General features: G+C 42.6%; 1 protein-coding gene across 1 annotated transcript in view; it reads right to left on the bottom strand.

Annotated features, from left to right (window-relative positions):
• The window catches only part of igsf21a (immunoglobin superfamily, member 21a), a 205024-nt gene that overhangs the window by 48552 nt on the left and 138945 nt on the right, over nucleotides 1-17527 (bottom strand). The window contains exon 4 of the mRNA XM_048254468.1: nucleotides 17114-17232. Within this exon, the coding sequence (XP_048110425.1) occupies nucleotides 17114-17232 (119 nt within the window). The remainder of the gene's footprint in view (nucleotides 1-17113; nucleotides 17233-17527) is intronic.

Genomic DNA, 17527 nt, shown 5'->3' with positions numbered 1-17527 from the left:
TACATAAAGCGCAGTAGGAAGACTGTGCGAAGACACATCCACATAGGACAAAAATCCTATTTCTTGCACTTCCAACACACATTTCCCCTGAGTGTCAGAAAACAGTGGGGAGGGGTGTTGCTGGTGTTCTCTTATTTTATGAGGTATGGCCAGATGGCTGTCTGATGTGCTTCTCTGTGCATTCTGTGAGTGCAGTAGTTGTGTGTGTTGCTGACACCATGCAACCTTAACTAAGCTCTGTTCCTCAGCTGTCGAGGGAGGATGATTGGGGGGGGGGGGGGGGGGGGGGGGGGGTGAATGATGTGCAGAGATACCCTGGTCTCCCTTTTCTTTTTGCTGTGTGTGTAGGCATTGTTTGTGTTGGCTCCTCTCTGAGTGCCCTCTCATATCCAGCAAAGGGCTATCTGCTTTCTCCCCATATCCATTTCCTGGCTCGCTATCTCATTTCCACACACAAACGCACACACACACACACACACACACACACACACACACACACACACACACACACACACACACACACACACACACACACACACACAGAGCGATGTAGCTCTGCAGATCTCTGTCGAGAAACGGAATTCCGTGCACAAGGAAAGAATCGTGAGGCACAGCAAAAAAAATGCTTGCCCACCCGCCGGGCTCTTGTGTCACTTGGGGTCGAAATGTTCCCCCCTCTCTTTCTCTCTCTCTCTCTCTCTTTTAGCCCTCCTTCCTCCTCTTCCTCCTTGTCCTCCTCACCACGTCCCCTGCCAGCATTTCATGTAACGCGGCGTAATTAGGCTGACCGAAGCTGTGGCGGGCAGCAGTGGGGCCGAGAAAGAGGTCCGGGGGTCCTCTCACATGTCCTCTAAACGCACTCGTTTGTCATTAGGCACTCCAGGGGTCAACATAACCAACATATTTCCTCTCTCTCTCTCTCTCTCTCTCTCTCTCTCTCTCTCTCTCTCTCTCTCTCTCTCTCCTGTCTCTCTCTCTCTTTCCCTTTGGTCCTGTCTGGAGGCCCAGGAAAAAAAAAACATCAAAGGAGTAATTATCATCTTCCTCCACATATATTATAACTTGAGAACACGCAAAAAAAAGAATGTAAAAGAAAGGAAAGAGAAAAAAAAACATCTCATAAGAATGCCAACACACTACTTATTTGCTCATCATTGCAGGTGCACATGCTGTGCATTATTAACAGCTTTAATGCTCTCTTGTGGAAGCGCCTCAGTCAAGTAACCAAGGATATAGACCTTGTTAGAGAGAGACAGTGGGGCCCCCAAAGAGGCCCCCAAACAAAACAGAGAACATCCATATTTTTGGTGAGGGCATCTTCCTTGGAATGGATTATTTAGAGAATGCTTCCCTCGCAGGAAGAACAGGAAGTGCTCGGAAGGAGTGCAGTCCCTGGCGCACTGTGGAATATCACAGAATGTTCTCAGCGAGCAAGCCGCGCTCAAACATTTCAGTAGCCGTAGAGTATAAGCTGTGTGTAAACGATAAGACTGGGGCAGACAGGCCATAAGCACATTTTACAATGTTTGTTTGTTTGTTTTGTTGTTATGAGCGCAGCTGAGTTCACGCTGAAAGGGTGCCGAACTGTAGCCCGCGGCTGTGTTGCACTCGCAAGCTGTGCGCGCCCTTACAGACAATTTTAATGCATGTCGCGGTGTAACTCATTATATCTGGAGAGGCACTCTGTGGATGAACTCATTTCCGTAAAACACACTACCCGTTGAACACAGACGATAGGGCAGCCCCCCCAAATCCCTCCCCCCCCCCCCCCATCCTCCCATCCTCTCCCTCTCCTAATTCAAATTGCCAACGTATGGCTATGAATGGGAAAGATCACACAGAATTTATAGTGATACAATTTATGTCTATGCCATATCTACGGAGTGGGTGCTGCCGGGAGAGAGGAAGAGAGCTGCAATACTAACGCAATAAGAGTCGTCAGACACTCACTGATTAATTCCTGGCATGAATTGCGGTCCGTTATCAAGCGAAACTGTCATCTTTCCGATTTGACTGCTGACGTGCCATAAATAATGTAGTATCGATTAAAAAGCAGGGTACATGAGCGGGAACCTCCCGAGTGTTGATGGCATGCACGTAGCTATTAATCTGTTGAGTAATTGCCTGTCACGAATTGATAAGAAGCTCCGGTAACAGTATTTCATTAAAGGCCTTTCAGGGCATTTTCGAGGAGAAAAAGACAGGGTCAACATTGTGCTCTTCTGAGGGCCATATGACACGTCTCTCTCTAGTGGCTGACACACACTAGCCTGAAGTGAGAAATTCAAGGATGGCCTGGCAAACTGTCGAGGCTGTATGTGCTGAACTACTAGCATGTTACCCTAACACGTGACCCCTCCACAAAGAAATGTACTGGAAACTTTATTTTACTTTCAAATGGGGAATGAGTCATTTGAAAATACGTGTTGCATAAGTGAATATGTGTTGTATTGCAAAGACCATGAAACTACTTTACATTTAGGATATGCCATGGCAATCTGTAAAGTCTAAAGAAATCTTTGCCTTTTGTAGAGTGAAAGGAAATGCACTCTAATGTAAATGGCACAGTCATTATTGTGAGCCTGCAGAAGAGACCTTGCACTTTCTTGTTTCTCCTCACAATAGGTTAGAACAGATTTGAGTATGCTCTCGGGCAAAGTCACATTCAACAGGCTCGGCTGAGCCAAACGATCGTCATTATGTGGAACAGGGTATCATTTATAGAGCTCAGACATTCAGTTCAGGGGCACCCTGACAAACACACTGACATTGACATACTTGAGAGTGCAGACTTTCTCTCCCCCTTTCTCCTCTCTCCAATTGGGGCCTAATTACAGTGCATGAAAATGCACTGTTCTGTTATCCGAAGTCTTCTTCTTCTTCTTCTTCTTCTTCTTCCCACCAAATTTCTGCGTCTAATTCAGCTTCAACCGTTTAACGTGGAAACTTCGTTCAAACTTTGTAACGTAGGTCTTGAAAAGGACACTTTTTCACTTTTGTAAACTTTATACTTTTTTAGATATTAACAAAAAACAAGCTTATTTTTCCCCATAGACTTTGCATTAGCACTATGACATCACAATGGACTAACTAGAAATGCAATTCCAAGGAATTACCAGTGCATGAAAATTCTAAAGTTGTGATGTAAAATATCATGTATCATAGTTAAAATAGATAATACAGAGATGGTTACTACGGTGATGCTAGGATAGACATGGTGGCTGCATAGCTTAATAAAAGTTGATAGTTTAAAAGTAGACTGTTTAAAGTCAAAGTCAAAGTCAAAGTCAAAGTCAGCTTTATTGTCAATTTCTTCACATGTTCCAGACATACAAAGAGATCGAAATTACGTTTCTCACTATCCCACGGTGAAGACAAGACATATTTGACCAATTTTAAGTCCCATGAACAAACATAACATTCAAGTAAAAACAAAAAGTAAGTAAATAAGTAAATAAGAGGGCACATATAATAATGAAAAATAAGAGCAGCAAAATTTTGTCCAAATTGTGCATAGACAGTCAATAAAATACTAGTGCAAATACTGTAAAATACTATAAAATACTGTTTGACCTAAGTAATAAAGAAGAAAGTGGCATAGTGGTGCAAGTTATGTAAGAGCAGCAGAAGTGTTGTGTTTTCAGGACAACAACACCAAGTTGTAAAGTGTACAAGTGTGCAAGTGTTCAAGTGTGCAGGTGGAGTAGTGCAGGCAGCCATTGTGGGTCCAATGTCCAGGATGTTATGTAGCTGAGGGTGGAGGGGGGAGAGGAGGGAGAGAGTTCAGCATCCTTACAGCTTGGTGTATGAAGCTGTTGGTGAGTCTGGTAGTCTTGAGGAGGCGCAGGCTTCTGTACCTCTTCCCAGAGGGCAGTAGATCGAACAGATTGTGAGCGGGGTGACTTGCATCACTCACAATTTTGGTCGCCTTGCGGGTGAGGTGGGTGGTGTAAATGTCCTTCAGGGAGGGGAGTGAAGCACCAATGTAGATAGCTGAATGTAGAAAGCTGAATGTAGATAGTTTAAAAGTTGTTGATAGCCAGTAGATAGTTTAAAAGTTGTTGATAGACAGCTAGTTTAATAGATAGTTTATAAGTAGACCGTTTAAAAGTTGAAGGTAAATAGTTTAAAAGTTGTTGACAGACTGGAAGTTTAATGAATGTGTATAGGTAGATATTTGACGATAATTTGACCTAAAGTTGGAATGGCTCTATAGTTTGCTAGCAGTTATGCTAAGATTTTTTAACTATGCTAACCATGCTACTTAGCTAATGTTTTATAGCAGTGCTAGCAATGCTAACATGCTAACCACGCTACTTAGCTAACTTAGCTAATGTTTTCTAGCAGTTTAATGAATGTTGATATTCAAATAGTTTAATGGCTGTGTATAAGTAGATATTTGACGATAACTGAAAGTTGGAATGGCTCTAATGTTTGCTAGCAGTTATGCTAATATTTTTAACTATGCTAACCATGCTACTTAGCTAATGTTTTATAGCAGTGCTAGCAATGCTAACTATGCTAACCATGCTACTTAGCTAACTTAGCTAAAGTTTTCTAGCAGTTTTGCTAAACATGCTAACTATGCTAGTAATGCTAACATGTTAACTATGCTAACCATGTGATTTAGCTAACCTAGCTAATCATTTTTAGTAGTTATGATAACTATGCTAACTAGCATGCTAACAATGTTATAACTATGCTAACCATATTACTTAGCTAACTTAGCTAATCATTTTTAGCAGTTTTGTAAAAAATGCTAACTAGCATGCTAACAATGTTAACATGCTAACTATGCTAACCAAGTTACTTAGCTAACTTAGCTAATCATTTTTAGCAGTTTTGCTAAAAATGTTAACAATGCTAACATGCTAACTAGCTACAGTGGGTAGGAGTCATAGTTGATGACAAGTAACAGTTACAATGGCTGAACAGTTAAAAAGTTCAGTAGTTTAAAGGGTTAAATTGTTTAACAGTGAAATGTTGTACTGAGGACTTTTATTTTGAAACAGTTTTTGGCAGAGTTAGCAGTTGAACAGGATGTGTAGTCTTAATAGGGCCAGTTTGTGTGCTTAAAGCCTGAGACTGGCAGTTGATCCAGGTGGCCTGAACACCTGCCATAGGATTCTAATTGCTTAACGGCTGTATTATGATGTCACAATCGGCAATGTTAAGTCTATGGGGATTTTTAAAAAGTTTTTCTTTAATAGTTTAAAAAGTATAAAAGTTTCAAAGTTGAAAAGACATAGCAGCTTCGTCCGTTTGAATACCTACGTTACAAAGTTTGAATACCTACGTTACAAAGTTTGAATGAAATTTCTAAGTTAAACTGTTCAAGAGAAATAGCATACGGAAAAAGTGGTAAGCGGAATAATAATAAGTTGTTGCCTAGGAAGAACAGTACAGTGCATTTTCATGCACTGTAATTAACTTGATTTGCACCTGTATCAACTTCCAGCTGCTCAACTAGGACCCATCAAAGGGCCAGTTAAACTGATTGCACCTGTATCAACTGCTTTCTGCTTAACTAGGCCAACTCTCTCTGTGTCTCTCCATTCTACAAGGATATAAGGCACATTCCATCCAACTTTCTATCCATTCATCCTCTTAAAACCATTCACTCATCCACCCATTAAACTATCCATCAACATCCATTAAACAATCTGCCTATCAACATCCATTCAACTTTCTGTCTATCAACATCCATTACACTATCTACATTCAACTTTTAAACTATATACTCTGTCTCAGGCTTTAAGCATACAATCTGGCTCTCTTAAGACTACTATTTCCTCTGCCCACAACTGTTTCAAAATAAATGTCCTCACTACAATAATTCACTATTAAATAATTTAACTATTTAAACTACTCAACTATTTAATTGTTCAGCTATTTCAACTGTCAGTTGTTATCAACTATGACTCCTGCTAACTGTTTCCAAATAAAAGTTTGTTTGGCATTTTATGTTCATATATAGTATGTTTATATTTTCATGCACTGGTAATTTCCTTGAAATTACATTTTCTAGTTTGATTCTGAAGTTGCCTTGGCTTCTTTTCTTTTCTATTTTCTTATTTATTTCCCTTTTTGTCCTTCCTTCTTGTTTTTCTTCTTTCTTTTTTGGAAGATGTGTGTGTGGAGGGGTTGTTCTTGTGTAAGGAGCATGACAGAACAGTGAGAGGCACAGGAGGATACTGCTCCACCATTTTTAGGGTGATGTGATGGAGGTTGTATTTGACTTTGCACTGGCAGAAGGGCCACGGGATGCCTTCAAGGGGTTCTATTATGGGTTTCATAGGTGATGCTAGCTTTTGTGGTGGAAAGAGTCTCAGAACATTCATTCCAAAATCCATCTCATCTCTGATACATAAAAACACTAATCCAAAGGGAATCTGGAAAAACTCAAGGGAGCTCAATGATCCTTTCCACACATTTCCCCCCACCTTCCCCAGTAAGGTCCAAGGAGGGTACAGTAACAGTGTCTTGACTAACAAGACACCCCAGCACTACTCCTTCTAAAATAATGATCTTAATGTTGCCACTGCTGGTTAACCCCCCAAAGGAGCCTGCCTGTGTGGCTCTCATAAGATAAGTAAAAAGAAATGGACGTGTGATATATCTCCTTGTGAGGACACATTACAGCTCCCCACTCTACAGAGTGCCTGATGTCCAATCCTCATATGACATTTGCAGTGGCACAATTAAAAACAAAAAAGGCTCTGGGGAGAGCAAACAGATTTAATAAGGCCACATGTGGAAACGTGAACCCCCATGCCACCCCACCATTGCCATATTTGTAATCCCCCTTCTTTATACTTCTACTCAAGTGGTTTGTTTCCAGCTTTAGAGGGGTGTACAGCTTTAGAGGGGAGTACACACACTAACAGTACAGGCATGGTCTCAAGTCACAAAGCCACATGGGCTATAGTTCATCTTCCATCAGCTACAATGTACAATCAGCTACAAGGTCAAGGCCTCTTTGTGTCACTCATTTTGTGGCAAGGTCCTTTTAGTGGAAGCTTACAGGGGAGGATGGAGGAGAGCTCTGGACTCATCAGCATCTGAATCCAGATGCAACATAAGCTCCAACATTTTCCTTAGTCACAGAACAGAAAAAGCTTTAAGCTTTTTTTAAAGCTAGATAAATGCGTTAAAAATGGCTAAAAATACAGTGTGAGCATTAACTTGGCAAATGGACAAATAATTCAAAATGGATTTGCAAACAGTGGCATAAATCATAGTGTAGTTCGGTGCAGTTCAATGCAGTGTCATATTACCCGATGGAGGACAATTTCAGAAGCTTGAGGTGTCCACTGCACAGAAAAGAAAGTGAAAAGTTGCAGGAGGTAATTTTCCATCCCAAAGTATTGTTCACACTTCCAGTGAATCACCTTGTCAAATAAATATAGTGGAAAAAGAAAGGGACTGTGTGTTCCCTCGTATTGCTCTCGTATCGCCGTGTGCAATCAGTGTCTCTCTCTGGGAGGAAATGGCTCCGCTCCATCAACATCAGTGTAAAGGACCACCGCAGCGAGGCTGGAACTGTCAGCAATGGCAGGGAGAAAGGAGGAGGAGAACCACCAGCAGGGACTAGAGGAGGCAGTCGTGCAGAGTTCTAGGCCTCTGTTCCGGGACGGAATGAGAATCTTGCCCTAAGAATTGTCAGTGAAGGATATTCAAGGTTACAGTATTGTGTTTGTTGTTGTTGTTGTTGTGATGAACTTCTCTCTTTTTCGCCAAACAAACATAAAAATAGAGGGACATCTATTTCATCTCAAGATGAAAGCTTTTAAAGATAGTGTGTTTACAAATGACATTGCTTTTCCGAAAACTGCTTGTACCTGGCTAACCCACCACTGATGTTACTTTGACAACATATTGCTCTCCTCATCCAAATAAAACCTATGCACACAAGAAAACTTCTCAACGTATGACAAGTAAAATCAACTTATTAGTTGCAGTGTAGGAAAGAAAATAATTAAGTGAAGCCTACTTCAGCTATTTCTGTAGGCTATGTTGATCTTTCAAAGTAGCTTATGAATTAAATGTGCAGTATATAGGTAAAAGATGGCAATGGCCTACCATATCTTGAAAATAACATGTCAAGAGTTAGATAAGAGGATACATACCCTTTTCTGTGTGTGCAATAACCCAGTCTTACACCATTAGCCTAGCTTAGCATAATTCACTGGAAGTGGGTTGTTCCAGTAAGGCTATGGCTAGCCTATAGCTAAAAGGGAGCTAAAAGATGCATATAGAAAGTGCATGGGGTTTGATTTAATTCTGATGATATCCTTCCACAACGGAATCTTCACCTGAAACTACTCGTTCCTGATGTATCAGTATGATATCCAGGTATACAGGGCTACTTCTCTTGGCTTGTTGTAGATATGGTTGTGAAGACAGCAAGTTGCCAGGGCACCCCAGGATTAACACCAAGCAGTTTAAGCTTGTGGTGTCCGACCGGCTTTAATAAACAGCGCTCAGCTCCTGCTGAGGAAATATTAGCAGATCCTAAGCGAGCTACGGCATACGCAGTCATAATGTAATCTGTTAAACAATTGCACAGCATGGAGGAAAGAAGCCCAGCATGCAATAAAGCTTCAGCCCACTACACTTAGCGTGAGAAGTGGAGCGAAGATTTCTTTAAGAGCCCAACTAAGAAGTATCTTACTATTAGCTCCCCAAAAATGTGGAGTTGGGCAGAACAGCACAAATATCCCACCACATGCGTGTACAGCACATTAAACATTAATACACTATCCACCGAAAACACTGACTAAAAGTAGGGAGTGCAGAGCCACTGAAGTAAGGAATTTTTTGGAACGGCGAACCGAGGAAAAAAGCTGTATGTCAGGTGCTCGTCTAATTTTACATGCAGGTGGTGTGTGATGGTAGGCTGTCTGTTCAGGGTCCATGTTTATTTGAGAATCACCTGCCTAGCGGCACGGCTCCTATGCCAGGATCTGCTGAGGCTGAACAACAGAGCAACTTAGCAGCTGTAGCAGGAATTTAGGCCGCAGGTCTGAAACATGCCTTACACATTATAGGAACAAGCCAGCAGATTACAGAAGGCAGGGCTGTTTAGGAAAGCAAACATGTAAAAACGTATATGGTAATGCCGTCGTCCAGCACTCACTACAAAACACTCCAACGCATGGGCACCACAACAATGGAAAATTAATATATGCTAATTAAATTAAATAGTGTATGCCGTCACAATCTTGGAAAAACATGTAATCACACACACACACATTCATATGAGTCTAAATATTAACATTAACATAATAGTTTGAACACATGAGGCAACTCACTTCCTGGCTTGATTGATTAGTATTGCTATAAACTACTTTTAGAGGGATTTAGAAAATTTGCTCTCACTCGATGTAGGTGGCATGACATTTGGTAATGACAAGGACCATGACATTTCAGTCAGCTCTATAAAAAGTTATTTTCACTCCATTCAATCTGTGCCCTGTGTGGTGTGGGTTATTTGCAGACCAGCTGATGTTTGCACCATACTCATGCTTTGCATTTCAACCAGGCCCCAAAGGTCTTGTTCTATTTCCGCTGTTTCTTATTAATTACTCTTAGGTGGAGGCTAACGGTGCTGTAAACAACACACAGGTGGGGCAAGGCTGCTTCTCCTCCCGCCTCTTCCTTTTCAGCTCCACTACTCACACTCACGTTCTATCACTCCTCGCTACCTTGGACTAGTTTTACTCAAGAAAATATATAATCTAATATATCATCTCTCTCTCTCTCTCTCTCTCTATATATATATATATATATATATATATATATAGTTTTATATGTCATCTTGTCAGCACTTAGCTGTCTGCGGTCTGGTTGTCTGTCTGGAGGTGAAAATTGGAAGTGGGAAAAAGAAAATCTTTCAATTGTTTGGCCTCTCTCTCATCTCCTCTCACTCTTTTGACACGGTGCTTTCTGTGAGGAAAGTGACGGTTGCACCTCAATTCCAAAACCCAATCACACGGCCAAGCGGAAGAGGAAAGAGATCAGCAAATCACAGTCAATTCTCCCCTTTGACAACAAGTTCCCTTCACATTCTCAGCATAGAGCGAACAAGTCCTGATAGACTTTTACCCTACTTTACAGGAGGTTACCTGAGATTACATGAGAATATCATATTATCAGATATTTCTTTGGTTTTAGAGCAAGGCCACAACTGAGTCATTGTGTGGTAACTCTGCTAAAGAAAAGACAATCAGCCTCTCAAGTCTCCTTCTCCATCAAATGACAAATCCACTCAAATTTGTCTGGATGGAATTACTCATAGTTGAGGAAGTACCTATTGTCTCAGGCTCAGTTTAAGCTTTGTTGACTGACTTGACACCATCATTAAAAAAGAAAGTTGTTTGATTCAGAGCAATACAAAGTGACTCATCATCACCCACAGCTCCTCACTTTATATTTCAAAAGAATTTCAGGGGTAAAAACACAAATAGAATACATCTCTGCTAAATCCAAACTTCAGAAGAAAGATTGAAAGGAAAACTACAAAAACATTTTTTTGTTGCTTAAGTGATGCACAAGCTGGCAAGTGTTAGAAAGGGTAACCTACTCCTTGAGGAGGTTGGCGGTTGTTTATCTTGCCTCAATTATCACCCTGTGGGTCTAACTCACAGACAGACATTTAATAATTCAGCTGTTTTCCAGCTTGGCCCCTTCTAGTTTCAAAATGTGACTTCCTGATATGCTTCAAACCACTGCATTCTGCACCTGATCAAAATGGAGAAAGTGTTGGGGGAGGGTCACACAGTGTGTAAAATATCAAATAATAATGATGGAATTTATTTTTTCACACCCATTCCGACTCATTAACACACACATGGGTGTCATGGGCCAGGAAGAAAGGCAGCCTGGCCCTGGATCAGTGTTTGATATTACTCTCTCTAGTGGTGAATTGTATGGCAGTGATGCACACACACATGCATATGTTCTCTCACTGTAAGCTACATTGACAAACTACATTGTGTGTGCGTGTGTGTGTGTGTGTGTGTGTGTGTGTGTGTGTGTGTGTGTGTGTGTGTCATTTTACTGTACTTTGCTGCATTATGGTGCCAGGATTTCACTATGCTATTAAACTCTGATAAGGAATTGACAGAGCAGATGCTAGCTTCATATGCTAACGTTTATCTTTCATCACATACTGAACCCCAACGGAGGGAGTAAACTCCCTAGAGGTCTGTCCTTGACTGCTTACCTTCCACATCAGTTTTGACCAAAGTGACATCCACGACACAGGGGCAACATCTCACAGCAGTCTATATGCTACCCCCCTGACCACACACACACACACACACACACACACAGAAGTGCCCAGCCAATGCCCTTGTCATCACAGTCATATTCCTCTATTAATTACCCTATAGGCATCAGGCGTATTAGCCCACTGTAGAGCATACAGGGCAGGCTGACACCTATCCTGAGATCAGTGGGGTCTGTCACGTAGTACCTCTCTTCTCCTTCTCTCCACTTCTCCTTCTCCACCTGTGCTGGTGTTGCGTAGGTGCACCGTGATGCCGTGACTGCAGGCTACGCCCTATTTGGGCATCATTAACAGCAGCCATTTATAAAGCAGTGGCTAAATATACACGCGCCGCTTAATTAAAAGTCGGGCATCTGTAATTGAAGCGAATCCCAGTTTTATGGGATGAAAGAGTAATTACTCCCCCAACACCTTGTAGCTCATCTCTCTCCTTCTCTGTGTCTCTCTCTTTCTTCTCTCTCTCTCTTTCTGCCATTCTTTCTTCCTGTGTGTACAAAAACGAGCCCGCCAGTGGTTGAAGGGTATCCTGTCAATTACCTTCGCTGCTCTCTGCAAAGGTTAAAACAAAGGATTTTCTGGCTTTACGTGATGTGGCATATAAACGGCTACGGGGTGTTGACAAAGACGTTTCCATGGCTTGATGGGCTAAGCCTCAGTGTGTGTGCGTGTGTGTCGGTTGGTCGGTCGGTCAGTTGGTGTGTTTTACAACAGCCACTCCTCCCGTGGAGGTCAAAGACACTGGGCCTCGCTCTGTGAGAACGAGACTCTGGGGAAAAAAAAACTTTTTGTGCGGCTGTGGCTCTCCATTTAAATTATCCTCTGAATGCTGATTAGACGTCACCGGATGATGGAGGTCACATCATTAACCACCTTAAATCATGTGCTACCGAACTGCAATTATGCGCGCCATGGAGTTGAAGGGGGTGTGGATTGTGTATGTGTGTGTCGGAGGAGGGGGTGAGAGACTACCAGATAAGGTGACAAGTGATAAGGTGAATACTGAGGGGGGGGGGGGGGGACTTCAAAAGCTTCATTAGTGCCCTTTATCAACAACAAAAAAGTTACTTTTTATAGAAGTGTACTTCTCCTCGCTTGGCATAATAAGATGTAATTTCAGATCAAGACAAATCCACTTTAGATTTTTCCAAGCGACAGGTATGACGCCTGGCAGAAAAATTCTTTTAAGCATACACAATCTGATTAAATGCATAATGGACCTTAATTAACGGGTCAATTTAAAAAGGGAAGGGGAGCTGAACAATGGGAATGAACACCATGTGATTTGGTTGAGGTGCTATGACTATACTCACCAAGGGAGAGAGCTGCCAGGCTTCTTACGATTCCACTTTCCAAATTGCGTCGTTAATTGATCTAATTACTCGCTCAAGTGAACTAATCAGGGAGTGCTTCAAGGTCATTTGTGGCGACATGTCAGTGAGCGACGGGAACAGGTATGTTGGTGGCGGGGTCTGGGGAAAAGCAGCGCAATCAATCAAAATGTCACAGTCTGTGTGATAAAGCTCCATCTCACTGGCATCCCAGAGGGGCAGAGAAGCGGCTGCTAGAGATAGCACAGACTTAGAGGGACTGAGTGACTCCAGTGGTCAGACGAGAGAAAGACAAAGAGAGAGAGAGAGAGAGAGAGAGAGAGAGAGAGAGAGAGAGAGAGAGAGAGAGACTAGCCTGGATGTTGGGGAGAGCATAAAGTAGGCTAACTGGTGCGCTGATGCAATCTTATCAAACTCGCAGAATGAAAAGACTCCCAGCTCCAGAGGCTACAACTGGAACTGGCAAATGGCCAGATTCATTTGATTCCATTTTCAACTGCTTGTGCTGCTAAGTAAGTCAGTAAGAGCTGGCAAAGAGGATGTGAATGAATGTGTGCAAGGATGTGTGAATGAAGGCATGCATGCAAAAACAGGAACGACTAAATGAATGAAACATGTGGAAACTGTGCAAGTTTTTTTTTTTTTTTTTTTTTTTTTTTTATGGGGCGCAAGTGCCTGAGGGCATTTCAATATAATTATTACTAACTGATTGAAGACACTCTGAAAGAGCAGGGAGCAGCCATGGCAAAGTTCCCTCTATGTTGTGTGCATGATAAAGAGCAGAGGAGTTTCACCTCATTCAAAGTTGGGCCTTCAGAAAGCCACCGAGTGATTGAATTCCTTGGCAGGGATTCATTAAAATGATAATTCTTATTTATGAAGCCCTTTAAAAAAATTAAAATACTCGCTGAGTACATCTTCCTATTAATTAACTTTTTCTCTCATTTTCCCTCCTCTCTCTCTCTCTCTCTCTCTCTCTCTCTCTCTCTGTTCCTTTTTTCCCTCTAACCGGTGAACTTGGCACACTAATAGGTTATGAATAATTCTGTTTCAGCTTGGATAGCAATTAGCCACAATGCTACGGGCCATTCTTTTCCCCCCAGTAAGGATTTCAAACTCACAAACTCTCTCATCTCCCTCTCTTTCTCTATTCCCCCCACACACACACACACACACACACACACACACACACACACACACACACAAGCCACAGAGTAGCGTACACTCTCTCTTCTGCTCCTCGGCACTAGAAGGGTCGCAGGAGTCTTCAGGAGAAGCTCCAGACCTCATTGATAAGGGTCTCCCCACCACCGGCGTCAATGGCAGCAGCTCCTTTCCCACACGGGCTTCCGGAATGCTCTGTCAGCTGCAGCAGTAGCAGCAGCAGGAGCAGAGATGGAGCTGGGAAGAGCCATTTGATGCTGCTGGCCATTTATACAAGCCAAATCTTGGAGGGTAGTGGGGATGGTGGGGGGGGGATCCTGTCAGGGAGTTCTCTGTCAAGCCAGCAGTGTGTGCACACACTGATCGCCCACAGGAACAAAAATTCACATCACTGTAGTTCTGTGTTTTTTTTTAATAATAATTATTTTTTTTATTCTTTAATACCTCAGTCAAAAATAGACAGAGCTGATAATTGGCTGCAGCTGATATCTTTGGTATGCTGCTGGACTTCTAATGGGCAGGAAGTGCGAGCCAGATGCCAGCGAGCGGAAACTTGTTAATTAGCACAAAGACATCCCTGCTGGCGTTTGATGATACCTTTCTGACAGACACCAGGAGACGTTTGAGACAGTGTGTTGGCTGACCGTATCAGAGTTAGAACAGACAAAAAACAAACAAAGACAAAAGCCAAATCACAATTACCCCACTCCAAAGTAAGGTGAAATGAGTTCCCCCATTACATACATACTGCTGTCTAAGTCCTTTAACTTTCCAACTCTTTGCTACTCTCCGAGACAGTAATCGATTAGCGGGGAGATTGCACAGTGTCAGGCAGAGGGAGGCAATTGAGCAAGTCTTTTTTTAATGATAAAAAAAAGAAACAACTCAAAATGCACTTCAAAAACAACACTCCTCTGCTGCTGCTGCATTTTTTTGGGGGGGGGGGTGGTTGGAGAAGATTATCTGGTTTATTTATATAGTTTTCACACTAGACTCTTTTGGTGTGTTAAGCCTGCATACTAGCCGGTGTAGGAGAGGGGGAGAGAAAAAAAAAGAGGGCGTCTTGAAAAGAATCTCACGCTGCCGCCTTGCTTCGGGCACCCAGAGACAAAGCCTATCAGCGTGGTACTCCAACCACGCTCCGCCACGCCTCCCACCTCGCCCCCCACCTCGCCCCTCGACGCCACTCCTGAACGCCGCGGCCGTTATCGCAGCCGGGCAGACCGTGCCACCGGAGCAACCCCCTTTACGCTGGAAGAGGCTCATCAGCCAAAATGGCAGGGAAATGAGAGGAAGAAAATGGGAGAGGAAAAGAGGAGTGCAAATGCTGCCATCTTTGCATTTTGCAGAGGCTGCCCAGAGCTGAGTCACTACTTCTCTTTCTCTCTCTCTCTCTCTCTCTCTCTCTCTCCCTCTCTAAACAAAGAAGAAGGGGGTAAGGGGCGAGGGGTGGAGAGGAGGAGGAGTGGTGATGATGAGTGGTGATAACAGGACGCTGGCGTTCCAAGAAGGACGATGTGTGTTCCTGCAGACGTGATGCAGAAATTACAGGCTCAGTGTGCCGGCGAGCAGACTCGTCTATGCATGCTCATGATGATCTCATTACACCTCCACTTGCCCTGCCACTCCTGTTTACTTGAGCTGTCTGAGCAACTATGCCTGCTGGCTACAGACTATATCTCTAGTGTGTGTGTGTGTGTGTGTGTGTGTGTGTGTGTGTGTGTAACACTCACACATTAAAATAACCCACGTAAAACTCTGCAGTACAGAAGTCAAAGCAGCAAATAAAAATGCAAAAAATGCAATACAATCACAGCATTTATTTGTTTAATTGTAATTACCCCTATTCCAAAAACATACTACATTGACACATAATCCATTCACTGTACACAACATGAATCCGGTGAGACGACACATCCCAGATGAATAGGACTGGAGAGCGAGATTGGTCATAATAGTGCACTATTGATCAGAAACAGCGGGATGCTGTCTCACAGGTGTTCAACACATGCACAGACACCAGGGTATCTGCACATTTTCCAAGTGCAAATTTAAAGAATTTTAAGACCTTTTCAAGACATCTAAATGGAAAAATTAAGACTATACTGTACCACGGCAAAAAAGATACAACTTAAAACTGTTTTATGCAATAGTTTTTTTTCTACTAATTTTAACACCCACCCCATTTGGGATGTCTACAGAAGTTACCAAATATATTTTGGTGAAAGAAAATAATTGTGTGTGAATTACCTTCACAGCTATATGCCCAATTTTAGGGTCTGGACTGCTTGCTTTTGAAGCTGACTTCTGATATCTGGCTGTGCTACTGGCTGAGGCTGACTGTTCTTCACCTGTGTCTGTAGTAGCCTAGGCTACTTGCCAAACATGTGTACTGGACTGGATTCCCTTATTTTTTCAAAGGTAGACTAAGCTATTTAAATATTGTAATAGGCCTACTAATAGGCCTACTAACTTAGGCATCTATTGTCCCATATGCAGCACAGCAACTCAAAGGTAATACATTTTGCATACCAGTTGTATTTAAACCAACCAAAGCTTGACTGAAACATTGTAAACCATTGACTTGTTTTAAAAAAATGTATGGGAAAAGTTAAAACCCTCCTCGCATGTTCCTGCTGAAAAACTGCTGGTTTCATCTCAATCACGCACGTAATATGAACTCACTTACAGATGCGTTTTTTTTTTAATGTAGCCAGTCGCCGACATTCTTTCGCCGCCAACTTTTGCGAAGTACTGGGAAAGGCTGGCAAGCAAGCTGCAGACCGATATTACAGGTAGCCTACCTGAGGTAGTAGGTGACTCCAAAAAGGAGGACAAATGAGCGTCCGGCTTTGAGGCTTTACCCAGGCCTACGTATCTCTCACGCCTCGACTATACCACGAAAACGTAAGGCATATTTGTACATATTCTTACCATTTTCACACCTTTGACGACCCGTGAAAACATCTTCACTCTGCAACCACTACACTTCCTTCAGTAGCCTTATAGTCACTATACATTTCCGTTTAAAAAAAATACACGAAACCAGATGGAGACATTTCACTCGCTCTCTCACACTCGCTGGCGGTCCCATACACAAATTTAATACCTCCTTTTCGAAAATTCAAGACATTCCAGACAATTTAATACTTTTCTAGGCCTTAAAAACCGAAAGTTGCATTTAAGACTTTTTAAGACTTTTTAAGGACCCGCGAGAACCCTGGACACAGACACACACACCCACACACACACACACACAGAAACACACACTCACACCTCTAACCTGCACACATGAATGAGTGTGAAAGATAGTCTCAGAGGTACTCACACATGACGGTGAGAAAGACGTTCCCTGAGGCCAGGACCACCTTCTCCCTGGTGGCCCGGTCGTAGATGCCCACGTGGCATTCGTAAGGCCCGTTGTCCGAGATCCGCACTTCTGGAAGCCTGCAATGAAAGACAGAATCAGTGTGTATCACTGACACTCTTTTCACCTGCATTTAATGAGTAGAATCAAACAAGCTACAAAAATCTCTTCATCTAAACAACTGTAATAAAAACGGAACGTGACATTTTTGGGCACTTATCGGGCATCTATTTCGGCAGAGATGCGCGTGCGCAAGGCTTCACGACACCAACCTTGCTCCAGCGGTGAGATCACAACACATGATTAACACATGTATTCACAACACACCACGATTGGCACAATGTATTCACATGTCGCCTTTTTTACCGCGGAAGG

This window comes from Alosa alosa, chromosome 10, assembly GCF_017589495.1.
Source record: "Alosa alosa isolate M-15738 ecotype Scorff River chromosome 10, AALO_Geno_1.1, whole genome shotgun sequence".
Classification (NCBI taxonomy): Eukaryota; Metazoa; Chordata; class Actinopteri; order Clupeiformes; family Clupeidae; genus Alosa; species Alosa alosa.
Note: the sequence above shows the minus strand (reverse complement) of the source record. Positions and strands in the feature narration are given on the sequence as shown.